This window comes from Nerophis ophidion, linkage group LG05 (assembly GCF_033978795.1).
Source record: "Nerophis ophidion isolate RoL-2023_Sa linkage group LG05, RoL_Noph_v1.0, whole genome shotgun sequence".
NCBI classification, from domain to species: Eukaryota; Metazoa; Chordata; class Actinopteri; order Syngnathiformes; family Syngnathidae; genus Nerophis; species Nerophis ophidion.
In genome coordinates, this window is record NC_084615.1 from 40,967,017 (window position 1) to 40,987,416 (window position 20,400).

Genomic DNA, 20,400 nt, shown 5'->3' on the forward strand with positions numbered 1-20,400 from the left:
ATCTACTTCATTATCATGTAAGCAAAAAGAGGTTCAAGTCATGTTGTAAATGTCCCTGTGAGTCAGAGCTACAACCACCACTGGCTGTCATTCCTGTTTGTTTGTCATTGAGGCCATTGTGGCAGGCGATACGTACACAAAAAACACCCAAAAAAATACAAAAAAATGGTGAGGAAAATAAAATTGTTTAATTTTTGATTCCTAAATTAGAATTTTTTCAATATGAAAAAGCACTTCATCTTACAAGTGCAACAAAACAAAACTGTGTTTTACTGTTGTATTAGTTTGTTTGCTGGTAATTAGGTTTGGCTCGATCCGATATTGTTCAACACACAAACAAGTCTCTGACAATATCAGCCTACCGCTAAAATCTTTGTTACAAGCAGTCTTTTCTGCTCCCTGCTAATGTCTCTTTTTGCTATTTTAACAGAAGTAATGCAGGTTATCAGCAATGACTCCATTTGAGGCTTCAAAACACTGTAAAAGTGAACAAACTGTGAAGTGAACTATATTTATATAGCGCTTTTCACTAGTGACTCAAAGCGCTTTTACACAGTGAAACCCAATATCTAAGTTACATTTAAGCCAGTTTGGGTGGCACTGGGAGCAGGTGGGTAAAGTGTCTTGACCAAGGACACAATGGCAGTGACTATGATGGCGGAAGCGGGGATCGAACCTAGAACCCTCAAGTTGCTGGCACAGCCACTCTACCGACCGAGCTATACCGCCCCAGAATAAAAGTATGTCAATATAACTTAATTGAAAACATAAAATAACTTATTGATGACATTCCAACATAAAAGACATGTTGTGATGATCTGTTGTCCGTATCGTAGTTGGTGTACGTGTTGATTCACTTGTGATTTAACTTCAGTTTCAGCACCCCTGTTTTGTGTTTTATTTGCCATCACGGCAGATTGTTTTCACCTGCCTCTGATTAGTTTTCAGGACGCTCACCTGCTCCAGGGCACTAATTAGAGAGTTATATATATTCCATCCTCTCGCATCACTCGGTCCGGTCCTTTTTTTTTTGCTTACATGCAACAAGTCTTTGGCTAAGTCATTCTTGTTTTCAGTGCCATAGGTACCGCACGGCATATTTTTGTCTGCATTTCAAAAATAAATCATTATTCTTACCTTTCCTGACATTCCTCTGCATCTTAGAAAAACGACCTCCAGCATCACGATGCCGCGACACCGTAACACATGTATTAAAACCAAAATGCTGGCTCAATGCTGATTGGATGTACCGTACACATGCTAGGGACGGTGTGGCGCAGTGGAAGAGTGGCCGCACGCAACCTGAGGGTCCCTGGTTCAATCCCGACCTAGTACCAACCTCGTCACGTCCGTTGTGTCCTGAGCAAGACACTTCACCCTTGCTCCTGATAGGTACTGGTTAGCGCCTTGCATGGCAGCTCCCTCCATCAGTGTGTAAATGTGTGTGTGAATGGGTAAATGTGGAAGTAGTGTCAAAGCGCTTTGAGTACCTTGAAGGTAGAAAAGCGCTATACAAGTACAACCCATTTATTATTTATCTATTGATCAGCATTTGTGATTTTACATGGCGATTTCAACACTTCCGTATAGCATATTGTAGAAGTCGTGTACTGGCGGTCCCACTGTTACATACGCCAGATGCGCAGTATTGACTTAGGTTTTAATGATTTTTTTTTCACAAGCTCTTCAGACAGAAACGTTCTTTCCGGACTTTGCAGTCTCTTCAATACTCCTCTCCCTCCTGCACTCGGCCGCTCACTGTTAAAGACCACAGATTATTAGATTAACACGTACCACCTGTAAAATCTAATCACCTGCCAGCTGTGTCTCGCCGTCAGCACATGCCCTGCCCCTATCCGATGGTGCACGTCCTCAGCACCATAGACAGCGGCAGTGACCTTTGCTCCTGCAGGCGCGCTGGCCACATCTCCCTCCACACATATCTTAATAAGTTTAAAAATTGCTAGTGTTGTTGTAAATCAGATGACATATTGGTGACATAGAATGCCATACCAAATAAAAATGTAACAAATAAAGTTAAAAGAGCATAACTTTCCACCCCAAGTGGACAAAGGAACATCTGACCTCCACACAAACCAAACAAAACAAAAACTACTTTTGGCTCCCATTTAAATCATTTGGTTTTTGCTCTCAAGCTCTTCCTGTATCCAGTAACTTTGGGCCCTTCTACACTAAGCCGGCTAAGGTTATCCAGGGTAAATCCCACCTAACCCTATCCTTTTCTACACACACATAATGGTCGTTTAAAACCACCTCCCCCCGTCCGTCAGCCTGCCCAACGTGACCTAGTACGCATGTGCGGAAAAGACGCACGTCATAGTCACCTCCAGTGTTGCTTTGTGTGCAAGTTCTTAAATCAAATGTAACTTATCTGAACAATATCCAGTGTTGTGGTATTTCAATTAACTGGAATCCAGTGTGCTGTGGGGCCCCGTTGTAGTGAATCACACCTCAGACATCATCATTCCATCCATCCATTTCTACCGCTTGCCCCTTTTGGGGTTGCCTATTTCAGCTGCATTCGGGCGGTAGGCGGGGTACACCCTGGACAGGTCGCCACCTCATTGCAGGGCCTGAGACATCATACATTATTCAAATCTGTTTTCAAGATTGTTTATTGTCATATCCACAGTTAAACAGACAGTTTGCCGTACAATGAAAATCTTACTTTGTTTGTTTGGACATGTAAAAGTAAACAATGTGATAAAGAACATTTTACATCAGTCAATCTAGGGATCTAGATACTGTATCTAGTCAGGACATTCCTCACTCTTTTGTCTTCACCTTCATTGTCTATTCGTTTTTGGTGACTTCATATACTCTGGACCTAGACATTGAGTCCACCACATACATGGCAGACAATAACTGGTAGAGTCTGCTTTGCCAGTCCAAATGAATTCGATATTTTCTGTAGTCTTCCCTCGACGTCCAGGTAATACAAAGCACATGCTCCCTTTTTTATCACATCCACGGAAGCCTGCATTCTCGTTGTCTCTCCTTTGACAAATGGACATAGTTTTTCGGTAAGTACAATCATAGCTGACCTGGGCATTCGAAAGTTCTGTTGCTTTCTGAGAAGTGTTGTAAGTGATGTGTGATTTCCACAAGTGTCTGTACATGTAGATGAAGGAGAAACACGGGCATGTCTGGATGACTCGCCTCCATATTTCTAGTGTTTACCTCCGAGTGGAAACAGGTGGTTATGAAGCTGGCTGTGGCGCGTTCTTTCTGACGTCACTTTCCCGTGTGGGGCACTGTCTTTCTGGCGTCACTTCCTCTTCGAACTCAGTTTGTAAACGATTGATGAGTCCATACAAAGCTAAGTGCCGGAGATTCAAGAAATACACGGCACACTTACTCGTGTAAAAGGAGGGGAATCTTAAATGATGGTTGTGTGTGACTGAAACGGGGCTTAGGCTAAATAATTATTTGTTTAAGGGGTTATCTGGCTCAATGTAGACATAGTCTTAGACTCAATTCCAATAGCTCTCGTCCCCTCTTGTTGTTGCCCTCCCTTCTTGGTTTTACGCATTAACGTAACTCAAGAGGCGTTCGAATAATCTGACAGGTAGGTGGGTAGGTCTAAGAACCTCCTTTGTAGCAATGTGAGCTTGCAGACCTCCCTACACTATCGAGTGCAAGGAGAAAGATGGCAGATCAGAAACCCAGAGAAGCGCACAAATATAAGTTATAATCAGTGGCCTAGTGGTCGGAGTGTCCGCCCTGACATTGGTAGATTGTTGAGTTTAAGTTGAGTTGAGTTTAAGTTTATTTCAAACATGCAAACATACAACATGATACCTCACAATTTCCAGTTTCTCTTTTCAACATGTTCGAAAAGGAGTTGGAAGAAGCAGAGCTTATTTAATCCTACCCCTTCACTTTTACATAACAGTTGCTAAAACTTTTGTTCACTTCCTGTTCTCAATGTAATCACAATTAACTCCATAAGTAATCACAATAAAAATAAATAAATAAATAATTGGTGACGTAAGTTTTATTCAATACGATGAGATAAGTAAGATTATTTTGAGACTGAAAGAATGAATGGGTGAATAAATTCAAAATTTTTATGATGGTTCTTTTTTGTTGTCCTTTGTAAACACTTCAAGTTTGAAGAGTTTCTTGAAGTGGATCATATTAGTACATTGTTTGATTGCTTTGCTTATTCCATTCCATAATTCAATTCCACATACTGATACACTGAAGGTCTTAAGTGTTGTACGTGCGTAAAAATGTTTTAAATTACATTTTTCTCTAAGATTATATTTCTCCTCTTTTGTTGAGAAGAATTCTTGTATACTCTTGGGAAGCAGGTAATAGTTTGCTTTGTGTATAATTTTAGCTGTTTGCAATTTCACTATGTCATGGAATTTCAGTATCTTTGATTCAATAAATAAAGGGTTTGTATGTTCTCTATATCCAACATTAGTCATACCGAAGACTACAAAAATGGGACCCATTACCTCCCTGCTTGGCACTCAGCATTAAGGGTTGGAATTGGGGGTTAAATCACCATAAATGATTCCCAGGCGCGGCACCGCTGCTGCCCAATGCTCCCCTCACCTCCCAGTGGGTGATCAAGGGTGATGGGTCAAATGCAGAGAATAATTTTGCCACATCTAGTAGGTGTGTGACAATCATTGGTACTTTAACTTTATTATGTATTATTCTAACTGATCTTTTTTGTAACACTGTTAGTGTATGAAGAGTACTTTTGTAATTATTTCCCCATATTTCTACACAGTAACTCAGATATGGTAACACTAGTGAGCAGTAGAGAATATGAAGTGATTTTTGGTGAAGAAAATATTTGGCTTTATTCATTATTGACGTGTTTCTTGCTACTTTATTTTGCATATTTTTTACATGAGATTTCCAGTTCAATTTATTATAAATCATTATACCTAAAAATGTGGTTTCATTTACTCTTTCAATTTCCATTCCGTCTATTTGTATTTGTGTTTGACTTTCTCTTCTACTGTTACCAAATAGCATTATTTTAGTTTTACTGAGATTCAATGATAGTCTGTGTTTGTCAAACCATTTTTTTTATTTGTTAATTTTTTCTGTTATTATGTGTATTATCCCTTGGATCATAGTAGTGTTGATGTTGAGTTTAGGTGCTTGTTTTCTGTCAGAGTCCATTATCATCGTTGTTGTGGAAACTGCGTAAACTTTAAAATATTGTCCGGGTCCTTGATGTCATTGACAACAAGTACTCTTGCTTCTGGACCTCCATTTAGCTTGTTGTAGATTTTACAGTTGGCACTCCAAGTTCCCTGGATTTTTCCCTGCTTTCTCAAGATGCGTGCTTTCTTGGCGATTCCAGCATTAGGTTTTGTGAGATGCTCATTCATGTACACATTGGTTCCCTTCAGCTTCTTTAGCAATGCCATTTTAGATTTTCTTGTTATGAGTTTCACTAGCACGACTGGAGTGGCGTAGTAGTTACTTCTGTTCAGTGGGATGCATGTTTCGATGGTATTAATGTCGATTTCAATTTCCTTTGATTGCAAAAAGCTGACCACTTGCTGTTCTGCTGAGACAAGATCCATTTTATCTGGTTCACCTTCATCATTCACAGCTTTCGCATAGGAGCTTGGTTTAATTCGGTGCCCTGTCACAATGATATCATTCATTCGTTTATCCTGCTCCATTTCATCTATGAAATTCCACAGCATGTAGTCTTCTTCTTGAAGGGTTTTCATTTGTTGGCACATATCTTCTTGAAGGGTCTTCATTTGTTGGAACATCTCAGCGACTTCATTTTTCCTGGTGTTGTTTTGAGTTTGCAGACTTTCTATATTTTGCTGCAGACTTTTCACGTCTCGTTTGTGTTCTGTTGTTGCTTTTCTCAGATCTTTTTTCATTTCTTTGACTTTTTCTTTCATTTCTTTCATATGTTTTTTCCATCCACCCATCATTTCTTTAATTTCTTCTTTCAATTATTCTTTCATTTCTTTCCATTCTTCTTTCATTTCTTTTTTAAATTCATGGAGTATTTTTGTAGTACCCCTTCTTGATTCCCATCATGTCCTGTGTCCAGTCTCAAGTCTTGTTCCCAGTTGTTTCCTGTGTCAGCTGACACCGAACGTTTCCTGATTTCAGTCTTTCCTTTAAGTTTTAGCATCGCGGCAGGTCGATGACGTCAGTGCCTCTTGTGTCTTAAAGGCAGTTGCTTTAGGGACCTGCGGCATTTATAACTTGTTTGTTTCAACAAATTCGTACATTGCGCCGTTCAGAGATCAATTTGAGGTATCAGCCAGCTGTGAGTTCAAACCAGGGGCGTCACTAGACCTAATACTGTACTGGGGCACACCTGGGGCATAAATAATTCATGTGACCGTGCAAAGCGCGGAAGCAAAAACATTTTTAGCACTTATTTATCATAAAAAATACATAAATAGTGCTTTAAACTATGAAATCATATCAGATTATGTTGTATGGATATTTGATTAATCACCTGAAATTAACTAATGCATTTGACCTACTTGTGCACTTTTTTACTCCAGACTTCTAAACTGCTACTGGTAAAAGCAAAAAGGAAGAGCAATGAATCTTTTTGAAATATATATTGCAGTAATCATCTGCGAATTTAACATCTCCAAAAGTAAAACAAAGAATAAAGCACCCCTACATCTCTGGGTTCTTTTATACTATTTAATTTCCATTTATGGCAATGTGGCTAATCCTTTTTCAGATAGACAAAACTATAAAATATATGCAAAACAATAAAGCCACAGTAGTAGAGCGAGACGTGAATGTGAGTACATCTTTAATTTTTTTTATACACTATACTACAAAACAGGGAAAACAAGGACACGCTCAATGGCGGATAATAGTCTAGGCTATGAAACACAAACGGGAAACAAAAGCACTTGCTCGATGACATGAATAATGGACATAAACAAAAGACTTAGAGCAAAGGCAATTGACTATGAACTATAAACAAAAACTTACATGACAAGGAACTGTGGACGAGGGCATGAAGGTAGGAACAGCATGGGTAGGGTGTGTGAAGATGCCAGACTGAACACTTGGCAACTACCGGTTTAAATAATACCAACGTTAATTAAAAGCAGGTGTGAAAACTGTGGACAGGGGTGGGACATGACAGGTGAAAACTAATGAGTTGGCATGGAGACGAAAACAAACCAGGAAGTGCCAAGACGGAACTAAATGTCCAAAAAACTAAACATAACCTGACCAAACATGGCAAAAACCAAAACATAATCTTACAGGCGTGACACTTGCTGTGAGTGGTGCTGGGAGAACATGTCCGCTACCTCCGGTGATGTCACGCGCACGCGTCATCATACGCGTCATCATTCCGCGACGTTTTCAACAAGATACTTCGCGGGAAATTTAAAATTGCAATTTAGTAAACTAAAAAGGCCGTATTGGCATGTGTTGCAATGTTAAGTTTTCATCATTGATGTATAAACTATCAGACTGCGTGGTCGGTAGTAGTGGGTTTCAGTAGGTCTTTAAAGATGACGTAACTTTGTGAGCGGGTGATTTATAGCTGATGTAGTGATGCATCGAACCACTGATTCTTGGAACCAGTTAGGCCTTGTAAGAATCTGAGTATTTACAGTAGCTCTCTCTCTCTCACTCGTTCTCTCCGTCTCTCTCTCTCGCTCTCTCTCTCTCTCTCTCTCTCTCTCTCTCTCTCTCTCTCTCTCTCTCTCTCACACACACACACACACACACACACACACACACACGCACACGCTCTTCATCTGCAGCTAATGAAGACAGACACATCAGGAGTGCAGTGTCCTATCTTGCTCACGCCGCTGTAAAGTCCCTCATGTCATTTCGCATTATTAGGCCCGCTTTAATCCCCGGTGGCAACAGGATTAAAGCTTTATGACGTTCTGAATTATTTTAGAGATTTTCTCACGCCGTCTCAATCACTCCAGCGAGGATGGCAGCTGCAACCTTTTCTACTTGTCTGCTCAGCCCATTCACGGCTGAAGAATGTCCACTTTTTGCGCCATTTCATCTGTTTGTGCTTCAGGGCAGTTTCTCTCTTTCTTTGATGTATACTTAGGTGTGTTGGAGGAAAGATACACCCTTTTTTGAGGTGGCTGAAGCTTTTTTGAGGACAGCAGGTGCACCATGTTGGGAATTCAGTCCAAATTTATGGAAAAATTCTACGTCTAATGGCATACCATACATATTTCAGCATGTAACTCAAAAGACGGCAGAGAAATGAGCATCAAAGAACTAACTTTCATGGGTGTTTTGCTTTTGCTTTTTGCTTTTTTGGGGACGACACTGAAAAAGAAGCATCAGTCTCAACAAGGGGTGTTAAAAGACGTAATATTACATATGACTATATCACTGCTTCACTTCTTTTTACACTTGTACAACCCTTACGATTGGGACTTAAAACATAGCCTGTACATTTTTAATAAAGGCCTCACAATGATCACAGTTTAAACCTACAAATGATGATATCTATTAACATTATTTCTTAAGGCAATGGTTGTCGAGCGTAAGAGTAAAGTGCCATCTTATAAAAATGCTGAGCTCCGCAAGAACCACCGTTTTTGCAAGCTTTGCAAACCATCACAATTTAGCTTGGAAACTGTAGTCATAGGTACAGCTATATTTTTATATGGAATAACTATAGTTGTACATGCAGGAAACAATAGGAAATACATAAAAGTTGTATATGAAATGTTTCACTCTTACCTTTTATTTAAGACTCATGTTGGCAAAGACAGTGATGAGTAGAAATGGAAGAGGAGGGGACACCACCTTAATACTGTGCAACAAGTTATTTCTTAAATCTGATAATATGTATCACCTTATTTATTAAAGTGTTGACACTCCAAACTTTATTTGGCCCCATGGAGGATAATTTTGAAGTCATTCTCAATAATCTTTGTTTGGGCACTCGATTATGCGGACTATTACTAGTTAACTAATAGAGATGGAAACCAAATGTGGTACTTTTATAAGTATCAACCAAATTCTGTTGTTACTCGGGTAAATTCATATATCGATACCTTTGTATCACATGATGTCACGTTCGGTTGCAGATTAGGCGCCGGCTCAAGTACCTGGCGGGAAAACAGGTTTATTCTTCGGAATGCTTCCAGTTAATGTTGCAAATTTCCCTGCCAACAAAGTAAGCACTCAGAAGTAAGGCTCCACTTTTCAAAATGCACTAGCCAGATACTTATTGGATATGCCGTATAGATGCTACCAATTGGCAATAATGATTTTAAATGGCGATTTCAACAACTCCAAATTTGTTGATGAAGTCTACAACTACGATGCACATTACTATCAAACAGCTGGCATATTATAAGTACAATACTTACAGTACAAACCCTTTCTAGGATTTCAACAAAAGACAAGACTGGCACATTGAACTTATGGCAAAGACTACTTGCTGACTAACTGTTACTAAAAACTAAATGTTATAAATAAATGAATAATAGTTAAAAATATACATTCATCCATCCATTTTCTACTGCTTGTCCCTCTCAGGGATACAGGGGGTGCTGGAGCCTATCCCAGCTGCATTCGGGCGGAAGGCGGGGTACACTATGGACAAATCGCCACTTCATCACAGGGTCAACACAAATAAACAGACAACATTCACACTCACATTCACCTAATCCTATACTGCACAGTTATATATACAGCTAAATATTAAATGTTAAATAAAAACATATATCTTATTATTTTACTAATTTAACATTTATTGGGTACCCATCCCTATTTCTTACGTGGAATGTTTGGCTGTACAATTTCCGAGACAGTAAACGAAAAGTCTAGCAAAATGTTGTATACCACTGTACTTCCAGAGTCTACTAATAAGCCTAAAAGTAGGCTTCATGATGTTTTCACCTCTAAATGCAGTCATTTCCTGCAGGTGGATTTTGCCTTTATCGTGTGGCAGAGTTTTCCGGAGCGCATCGTGGGCTACCCTGCCAGGAGTCACTACTGGGACAGCTCCAGGTCCTGCTGGGGCTACACCTCCAAATGGACCAACGACTACTCAATGGTGCTGACGGGTGCAGCTTTCTACCACAGGTATCAACTTGGGTCAAGTGATGTGTCGTTGCAAACAATTAAACCAAAAACATACAACATGATGACAACACATGCTGTATGGAGGTCGTTTTTTTCAATCAATCAATCAATCAATCAATCAATCAATCAATGTTTACTTATGTAGCCCTAAATCACTAGTGTCTCAAAGGGCTGCACAAACCACAACACAAACCACTACGACATCCTCGGTAGGCCCACATAAGGGCAAGGGTGACTCACACCCAGTGGGACGTCGGTAACAATGATGACCCAGTGGGACGTCGGTGACAATGATGACTATGAGAACCTTGGAGAGGACAAAAGCAATGGATGTCGAGCGGGTCTAACATGATACTGTGAAAGTTCAATCCATAATGGATCCAAAGCGGATCCAACACAGCAGCGAGAGTTCCGTTCACAGCAGAGCCAGCAGGAAACCATCCCAAGCGGAGGCGGATCAGCAGCGCAGAGATGTCCCCAGCCGATACACAGGCAAGCAGTACATGGCCAACGGATCGGACCGGACCTCCTCGACAAGGGAGAGTGGGACATATGAGAAATAGAAAAGAAACGGCAGATCAATTGGTCTAAATTGGGAGTCTATTTTGTGACACTGAATATTTTTTTTTACATCAAACTATGCTGAAAATGATATTCAATCAAAATCTACGAGAAATATGCATGTTTTTGAAAATTCAGTTTGTTAAAATAATGTCTTAAAATTCAATGTGTAAAAGTTCAAGGCAAAAAAAAATGTGCTGAAATATTCATTGCTTCAAAACTCAAGACATACATCTGGTAAATTAAGACGGAAACAATCGATGGTGTCTCAGAAGCAGCCAACGAGGTGTCAAGATTGCAGTCTCGTGACATGGGTTTTTCTAAGCAGCCCGCCAAAAATGCGAGTGTCAGACACAGAAGAAGATTTCTACAACAGAAATCCACAGAACATATTACATCCAATATGTGGGTGTGTTCTTCTCTTTGCATTCATGTTTCACTGTGTTTGTTGCATTTTTGATGTTTTGCTTGATCATAAAATATGTCGATTGAGGGGATAGTCTGAGAAGTGAAGAGGAATGACATACATTTGTTCTCAATATTCAGTGTTTTATTTTTTTGTAGTTAATATAGTGAATCCCACATTCTTTATTTTCATGGACTGGGTGTCGTATTTAATAAAAAATCTGTAAAATTACATTTTGTTTTTTGAGGTATTCTGTCGTAACGTTTTTAGCATTCTATCAGTGATTATCGTGAGTGTTTGTATTATCGTGTTATCAGCTTAATCCTTTTTTATGGTATTTTAGGAGTTTTTTTCCCTAATGCACAGCAACCTCCTCATGTTTAAAGTGCTGCTAAAAAGTGATCCAAGCACATACAGCAGATTGCATGGTCTGTATAGGGCTCGAAAGAGCATGTGATTTTGCATTGCATTGTGGGTGCCGTGTAGCCATTTTTGCTGGATGTAGGTATTGTTTACATGGCTACTGTACCCGCGGTGATGTGAGCGAGAGCAACACACTGGATTTAAAATGGATCGTACAAAATAAAAGAAATCAGGAGACCGTACCGAGACAAATTCTACCCTATTCCAAAAAGGCTGCTACCTTGAAAAAGTTGAGTAAATTAGTAGAATTGATCCATATGAGCACGTCCAATGGACAAGAGATTTGGTAAAGCTGCCCAATGGTCGAAGCCAAACTCGTGGGGGGTGGGTCCTTTTTTTTTTCTTCTTCTTTGTCATGAAAAAGGGACGTTTTTGTCATGAAAAAGGGAGGTTTTTGTGGTTGGTGCACTAATTGTAAGTGTATATTGTGTTTTTTTATGTTGATTTAATAAAAATTTTATTTTTTTTAAATGTTTTTTTTTGTTTGTTTTTTTTTTAATAAAAAAATTATTATGCGGCCCGGTACCAATCGGGTGGTTGGGGACCATTACTTACCAAGACTACAATTAAACAGACAACGCGTTTTTTTTTTTTCCAAAATATTGAACATTGTTTGTCGCCCGCAGCTGGCTTAACTCGCAGCCTACTAATTTTTGTGTGTGAAACCGAATACAAAATGCTCTGATTCAAAATTGCCAGTGTGAAAATGCAGTGAGCACACCAACATGTACCAGGTGATGGCGTTAAAAGTCATGTTCGATCATCTCACGACTGCTATTCAGGCTATTTACCTTTTCTTTATTAGCTTCATAAAATGACTTCCTTTGGCTTTGCTTTCATGCTGGAAATGAGAAAAATCTCAACAAATCCTTTTTTTCCCTGATGTAATTATGACCACTATTGTGGCCATACTTGCCTACCCTCCCGGATTTTCCGGGAGACTCCCGAAATTCAGTACCTCTCCCGAAAACCTCCCGGGACAAATTTTCTCCCGAAAATCTCCCGAAATTCTGGCGGAACTGGAGGCCACGCCCCCTGCAGCTCCATGCGGACCTGAGTGAGGACAGCCTGTTTTCATGTCTGCTTTCCCACAATATAAACAGCGTGTCTGCCCAATGATGTAAAACTGTAGAATGATCGAGGGCAAGTTCTTAGTTTCTTATGTGGGTTTATTGTTAGGCAGTTCCATTAACGTCCTCCCAGCGCGGTAACAACACACAACAACATCAGTCACGTTTTCGTCTACCGTGAAGCAATTCGTCTGCCGTAAACAGCAATATTGTGACACTCTTAAACAGGACAATACTGCCATCTACTGTACATGCACCACAACACCTCCAGGCAACACCTCCAGGCAACTTCAACCCTTTACTAGTACCCTCCTCCATTCACATCCCATCTTGCCAGATTGTAAATAACCTAATGTAAATAATCGAATGTATTTCTAATATATATATATACTTGTTCTTATGCTATCTGAACTCACTATGTTCTCTGCTCGCTGTACATATCCTACCAAGTAAGACCTACACTGTTTCAATGTCCATTTCTCTGTTGATGCAATTTTTGATGACTGAAGTACTGATATCAACCAAAAGTCCTCATTCCACCCCCCGGATTGTAAATAATGCAAATAATTCAATGTACATACTATGATGATTAACTTGTGTGATGACTGTATTATGCTGATAGTATATATTTGTACCATGAATTGATTAACCTGGACCCCGACTTAAACAAGTTGAAAAACTTATTCGGGTGTTACCATTTAGTGTTCAATTGTACGGAATATGTACTGTACTGTGCAATCTACTAATAAAAGTTTCAATCAATCATGCATATGTGACAATAACATATACGGCTTTTAGAGAGTGCAGTGCACAAAGGAGGCACACAACAGCTGTAAATATACTCCTCCCATCTTAACCACGCCCCCTGCCACACCCCGACCACACCCCCCACCCCCCACCTCCCAAAATCGGAGGTCTCAAGGTTGGCAAGTATGATTGTGGCAGTTAACGATGTCGCACGTTCACACCATGTTATAAACTTGTTAAAGAATAAAAACACAACTTGACCAAAGTCTTGCATTTAAACTGTAAATAAACAATTCACAGTCCAGGAAGACCCACAATGCAATGCGTTCTCCTGTCACACTTACAAGCTCTATTACGTAGCTGCATAACATACCACTTCATCTTCGTAAGGCCCGTGTCATCTGACTGCAAACTTGACACCTCATTGGCTGCTTCTGAGACACCACTGCTTGTTTTAATTTTAACTTAGTGGGTATTGACTTTTGAAACAACAAACATTTCTGCACTCATTTTTTATACAGTGAATTTTTTTCGACCAAATTTTCAAACACTGTATTTTGATAAACTGAAATTTTAAACCCGCATAATTTCATGTAAAGATTTTGTTCACAAAAATGTAAATGCCAAAAAATTTAGGTTACATAAATTGAGTGTCAAAAACAGCTTAGGCAATAAACACACAAATTAGCCTCCCTGTGATGCTTACAGTTTTATTATCGTTAGACCTCAATGACCATTACTTGCTAGGTCAAATATGTTTTTGCTTTATGGTGGCCATGTTTTTCAAACAATATTGCTTAAATTTCCATCAGTCCCAAATGTATTGTTGATTGGACTATCCATCCATCCATCCATCCATTTCCTACCGCTTTTCCTTTTCGGTGTCGCCGGAGCCTATCTCAGCTTGGCTGCTTCTGAGACACCACTGCTTGTTTTAATTTTAATTTAGTGGGTCTTTAGTTTTTAAACAACAGAAATGTCTGCACTCATTTTTCATACAGTGAATTTTTTTCGACCAAATTTTCAAACACTGTATTTTGGTAAACTGAAATTTTGAACCCGCATAATTTGATGTAAAGATTTTGTTCACAAAATTCAAATGCCAAAAAATTTAGGTTATATAAATTGAGTGTCAAAAACAGCTTAGGCAATAAACACACAAATTAGCCTCCCTGTGATGCTTACAGTTTTATTATTGTTAGACCTCAATGACCATTACTTGCTAGGTCAAATATGTTTTTGCTTTATAGTTGCCATGTTTTTCAAACAATATTGCTTAAATTTCCGTCAGTCCCAAATTTCTAGTTGATTAGACAATCCATCCATCCATTCATTTTCTACCGCTTTTCTTTTTCGGGGTCGCTGGAGCCTATCTCAGCTACAATCGGGCGGAAGGCGGTGTACACCCTGGACAAGTCGCCACCTCATCACACGGCTAACACAGATAGACAGACAACATTCACACTCACATTCACACACTAGGGCCAATTTAGTGTTGCCAATCAACCTATCCCCAGGTGCATGTCTTTGGAGGTGGGATGAAGCCGGAGTACCCGGAGGGAACCCACGCATTCACGGGGAGAACATGCAAACTCCACATAGAAAGATTCTGAGACCGGGATTGAACCCAGGACTACTCAGGACCTTCGTATTGTGAGGCACATGCACTAACCCCTGTCCCACTGTGCTGCCTTGATTAGACTAAAAGTTTTTATTTTTGGGTAACACTTTAGTATGGGGTACACATATTCAACATTAATTAGTTGCTTATAAACATGCATTTTAGTAACATATTGGCTCTTAATTAGTCATTATTAAGGACTTATTGATGCCTTATTCTGCAAGCCCTTATTATACAACCAGTAAGCCATTACTAAGAGTCTTCCCTCAGTAACCTCAGAATTAATGCTTATTAGTAACCCTAACCCTAACTATAACACTTATCTGTTCCCCTAGTGTCCAAATAACTCTAAATGAAGTAGTTGTTACTTAATTAATGGTGAATATGTTCCCCATACTAAAGTGTTACCTTTTTTTTTGTAGAGCTGAGTGAGAAATTTCAAGTCAAATCTATTGTGTTTAATAACAGCGCCACCATGAGTTATGAAAAAAAATAGCAAAGGTAACAAGGTGTGCATGATTTTGGACAATTTTTCAGGATTAAAAGAGTTACTTTCCATTATTTTGTAATAAAAAAAACATGTGTTGTGTAGGTACTACCACTACCTGTTCAGCCACTACATCCCCACCAGCCTGCTAACTATGGTGGACCGCATGGTCAACTGCGAGGACATCCTGATGAACTTCCTAGTTTCGGCGGTGACCAAGCAGGCGCCCATCAAGGTGACGCAGAAGAAGCAGTACAAGGAGACCATGATGACACAGGTGAGAGGAGCTTCAACTGAAATACTTCTTTCATTAAAGATGGCCGTTATTGTTATTATTATCGCCGGCCCGCGGGACGAGCAGGGTGAGGAAACTTGGCGAGAAAAACAATAAAAAAAAAGGAAATAATGTCAATCTTTTCATGTCATGATGTTTTACGAGGGAGCTGCTTGCCATGATGAGAGCTGTCTGGAAAAGCAACAGCGTCATTAATCTTCCAGGACGCACTTACTAATTTATTCTAATGGCTCAATTATGAAAAATTGCCCTTCTTTAAAAAAAAAGAAAAAAAAAAGTATTAAGAAAGCCTTAGAACAGATTGAACCTATGCGACAGAAATGACCTTGTTTGAAAGGTATGACATACTCATGTTTGAAACACAATCAGAGGTGAGTAGTAATGTGCTATATTTACTCTCTTACTGAAGTTTCCTTAACCTTAGTTTGCACACAATTGTAATCTGGTATGCATGTCCAGAATAAATTGACCTGAACTGAAGTAAATTTGGGGGTATTTTGTACTTGTCGCAGTAGTTTTACTTCAACATACAATTGACTTTTGCCTGAGTATTTTTGTGAAGAAGAAGTGCTACTTTTACTCAGTTGTATTGAGTTTCATTTATTAATGTAGTTACATTAGCATTATATTAATTTATAAACAGCTTTATTTATTACAGCTGTCAAAGACATATATATATTTGGCTCGTTAAAGAGAGACTCATTCCACTGTCACATGACTCTATTTCACCAATTTCCTGAGCATGGCAGTCACATGACCACACTCAAACTACAGTCGTCGTCATCGTTAAAGTTTTGTATTGGTTCTGGACATGACCGTGATAAATCAATTTTAGCCAAGTAGGATTCATTATTGTAAACCAAATATTTCCAAAGTTAGAGCATAAAAAAAGTTTACAATCGTCAAAAAAAAATGTTAATTGTGAAAGCCCTATGGACATGAAATAACACTCTTTAGTCACCTTTGCAAGCCTTTAATCCAGGAAAGTAATGCTGCCTGAGGCTGGGCCAATCAGTGGCCATGATACTGAAAAGTGTGCTTTGATTGGTTTGGTCTCATCTAGTTGCCAATGCTTATTATACTATCCACAACTTCCGGTAGTTGCAGCCATTGGGAAAAGCATCTACTGTGTGCACAGCTGTTTTTTGATTGATTAATTGAAACTTTTATTAGTAGATTGCACAGGACATCTTTCATTTATCTTTCAAGCTTCACCGTTTAACAAACGCTCAATTTCTAAGTCATTATTCATTCTCAACAAATGTTTCATCACTAAGAATTGAGACTTAATGTTTTTCATTGAGACTAGACAAAGGGAGGAAAAGAATTGTGTTCATGGAACAATTATGTCCACCTGACTGTTCCTTCATATCTGCCCAAGGGATGACCAGCCATGGTAGTGGCCTTGCCTTAAAGGGGAACATTATCACAATTTCAAAAGGGTTAAAAACAATAAAAATCAGTTCCCAGTGGCTTGTTTTATTGTTTGAAGTTTTTTTCAAAATTTTACCGGTCCCGGAATATCCCTAAATAAAGCTTTAAAGTGCCTTATTTTCGCTATCTTCAAAACCACTATCCATTTCCCTGTGACGTCATACAGGGCTGCCAATACAAACAACATGGCGGTTACCACAGCAAGATATAGCGACATTAGCTCGGATTCAGACTCGGATTTCAGCGGCTTAAGCGATTCAACATATTACGCATGTATTGAAACAGATGGTCGGAGTATGGAGGCAGATAGCGAAAACGAAATTGAAGAAGAAACTGAAGTTTGGGTGTACCTAATGAAGTGGGCCATAGCATGACTGCCTTATTAGCATCGCCGGTAAAATGTGCGGACCAAACGATCAGGACTTTCGCATCTTGTGACACTGGTAAGTGTTTGTTTCGCATTAAATGTGGGTATCTAGTTTCAAATGTACATACAGCTAGCGTAAATAGCATGTTAGCATCGATTAGCATAGCATGTTAGCATCGATTAGCTGGCAGTCATGCCGTGACCAAATATGTCTGATTAGCACATAAGTCAACAATATCAACAAAACTCACCTTTGTGATTTCGTTGACTTAATCGTTGCAAATGCATCTGCAGGTTATCCATACATCTCTGTGCCATGTCTGTCTTAGCATCGCCGGCAAAATGTGCAGACACTCTGGCAAATTCAATGGGGGTCTGGCGGCAGATTTCTTGCCAGTGGTGCAACTTGAATCCCTCCCTGTTAGTGTTGTTACACCCTCCGACAACACACCGACGAGGCATGATGTCTCCAAGGTTCCAAAAAATAGTCGAAAAAACGGAAAATAACAGAGCTGAGACCCGGTGTTTGTAATGTGAACATGAATATGGCGGGTGTGTTACCTCGGTGACGTCACGTTATGACGTCATCGCTAAAAGACCGATAAACAGAAAGGTGTTTAATTTGCCAAAATTCACCTATTTAGAGTTCAGAAATCGGTTGAAAAAATACATGGTCTTTTTTCTGCAACATCAAGGTATATATTGACGCTTGCATTGATTTGGTGATAATGTTCCCCTTTAAAGACAGTGTTTCCTTGTGAAAAGTGAACTGTGGATCTTCCTCATCTTTTAAACTTATAATTTCCAAAGTTGGTCACCAAATTCCTTTTTATCGTATTTTAATGTATCGCCCTCCTGGAAAAAATGGCTATTTTATGGCAAATTTTAGTGAATTTTTAGCTTCTATTACCAAATTTGAGGGCATTTTAATGTTGAGTGATTTGAATGTTACTAAGACACTATAAACTCTCTTGCTAATCATTTTATTAATCTCTCATTTCATTTTTTTGAGCATTTCAAGCGGAGGGAAATATACTGGACCTTGTTTTTACACTGGGATTGACATTGATTGTATCGTTTCGGAGGATCTGCCCCTCACTAAGTGCATTATTTCTAACTTATCTGGCATTTTTGATTGTTCAACAAGTAAGTTTATAAAAAATATCCCGTATTTTAGATAACCTCTCCGCACAGAGATTCTCTACTACATTTGACAGTGTTGTGCAGCCTGGCAACATTGATGTTGACGTTGATACTCAAGTTTTAGTTTTCAAATCCCACTGCTCTGCCATTCTTGATGAGATTGCTCTTTTAAAGCCTTGTAAAATTCCAGCTGTGTCTCCCACTCCTTGGTTAAACAACAATAAGTGTTGATTTCATGGCGGAGAGCTAAACCCTTGCGGAAGTCCACAAAACTTCTTGTCTACGTCTCCATCTAAAAAAACTGTTAGTTGAATTCTATTCCATGGTTAAGGTGGCCAGAACATCCTATTTTTCAAATATTGTCACATCCAATAGAAGAAATCCAACGGTCGTTTTGTGTCCTCCGATGGGGACTGCAGTAAGCTTTTGGAAACAAAGTTGCCGATATTATATAAATCAATCAATCAATGTTTACTTATATAGCCCTGAATCATTAATGTCTCAAAGGCTGCACAAACCACAACACAAACCACTACGACATCCTCGGTAGGCCCACATAAGGGCAAGGAAAACTCACACCCAGTGGGACGTCGGTGACAATGATGACTATGAGAACCTTGGACGAAAAGCAATGGATGTCGAGCGGGTCTAACATGATACTGTGAAAGTTAAATCCATAATGGATCCAACACAGTCGCGAGAGTCCAGTCCAAAGCAGATCCAACACAGCAGCGAGAGTCCCGTTCACAGCGGAGCCAGCAAGAAAACATCCCAAGCGGAGGCGGATCAGCAGCGCAGAGATGTCCCCAGCCGATACACAGGCAAGCAGTACATGGCCACCGGATCGGACCGGACCCCCTCCACAAGGGAGAGTGGGACATAGGGGAAAAAGAAAAGAAACGGCAGATCAACTGGTCTAAAAAGGGAGTCTCTTTAAAGGCCAGAGTATACAAATGAGTTTTAAGGTGAGACTTAAATGCTTCTACTGAGGTGGCATCTCGAACTGTTACCGGGAGGGCATTCCAGAGTACTGGAACGCTCTTTAGCCCGCAGATTTTTTTGGGGCTTTGGGAATCACTAATAAGCCGGAGTCTTTTGAACGCAGATTTCTTGCAGGGACATATGGTACAATACAATCGGCAAGATAGGATGGAGCTAGACCGTGTAGTATTTTATACGTAAGTAGTAAAACCTTAAAGTCACATCTTAAGTGCACAGGAAGCCAGTGCAGGTGAGCCAGTACAGGCGTAATATGATCAAACTTTCTTGTTCTTGTCAAAAGTCTAGCAGCCGCATTTTGTACCAACTGTAATCTTTTAATGCTAGACATGGGGAGACCCGAAAATAATACGTTACAGTAATCGAGGCGAAACGTAACAAACGCATGGATAATGATCTCGGCGTCTTTACTGGACAGAATGGAGCGAATTTTAGCGATATTACGGAGAGGAAAGAAGGCCGTTTTAGTAACGCTTTTAATGTGTGCCTCAAAGGAGAGAGTTGGGTCGAAGATAATACCCAGATTCTTTACCGTGTTGCCTTGTTTAATTGTTTGGTTGTCAAATGTTAGAGTTGTATTATTAAATAGAGGTCGGTGGACCGATAATCAGCATTTCCGTTTTTTTGGCGTTGAGTTGCAAAAAGTTAGCGGACATCCATTGTTTAATTTCATTAAGATACGCCTCCAGCTGACTACAATCCGGCATGTCGGTCAGCTTTAGGGGCATGTAGAGTTGGGTGTCATCAGCATAACAATGAAAGCTAAC

The 20,400-nt window shown here is 39.6% G+C and overlaps 1 protein-coding gene across 3 annotated transcripts in view; it reads left to right on the plus strand.

Moving 5' to 3' along the window:
- The window catches only part of LOC133553098 (exostosin-1), a 368,373-nt gene that overhangs the window by 337,137 nt on the left and 10,836 nt on the right, over nt 1-20,400 (plus strand). For all 3 annotated transcript variants that reach the window (XM_061900941.1, XM_061900939.1, XM_061900940.1), the window contains 2 exons: nt 9,920-10,080; nt 15,501-15,672. In XM_061900941.1, coding sequence (XP_061756925.1) covers nt 9,920-10,080; nt 15,501-15,672 — 333 coding nt within the window. The remainder of the gene's footprint in view (nt 1-9,919; nt 10,081-15,500; nt 15,673-20,400) is intronic.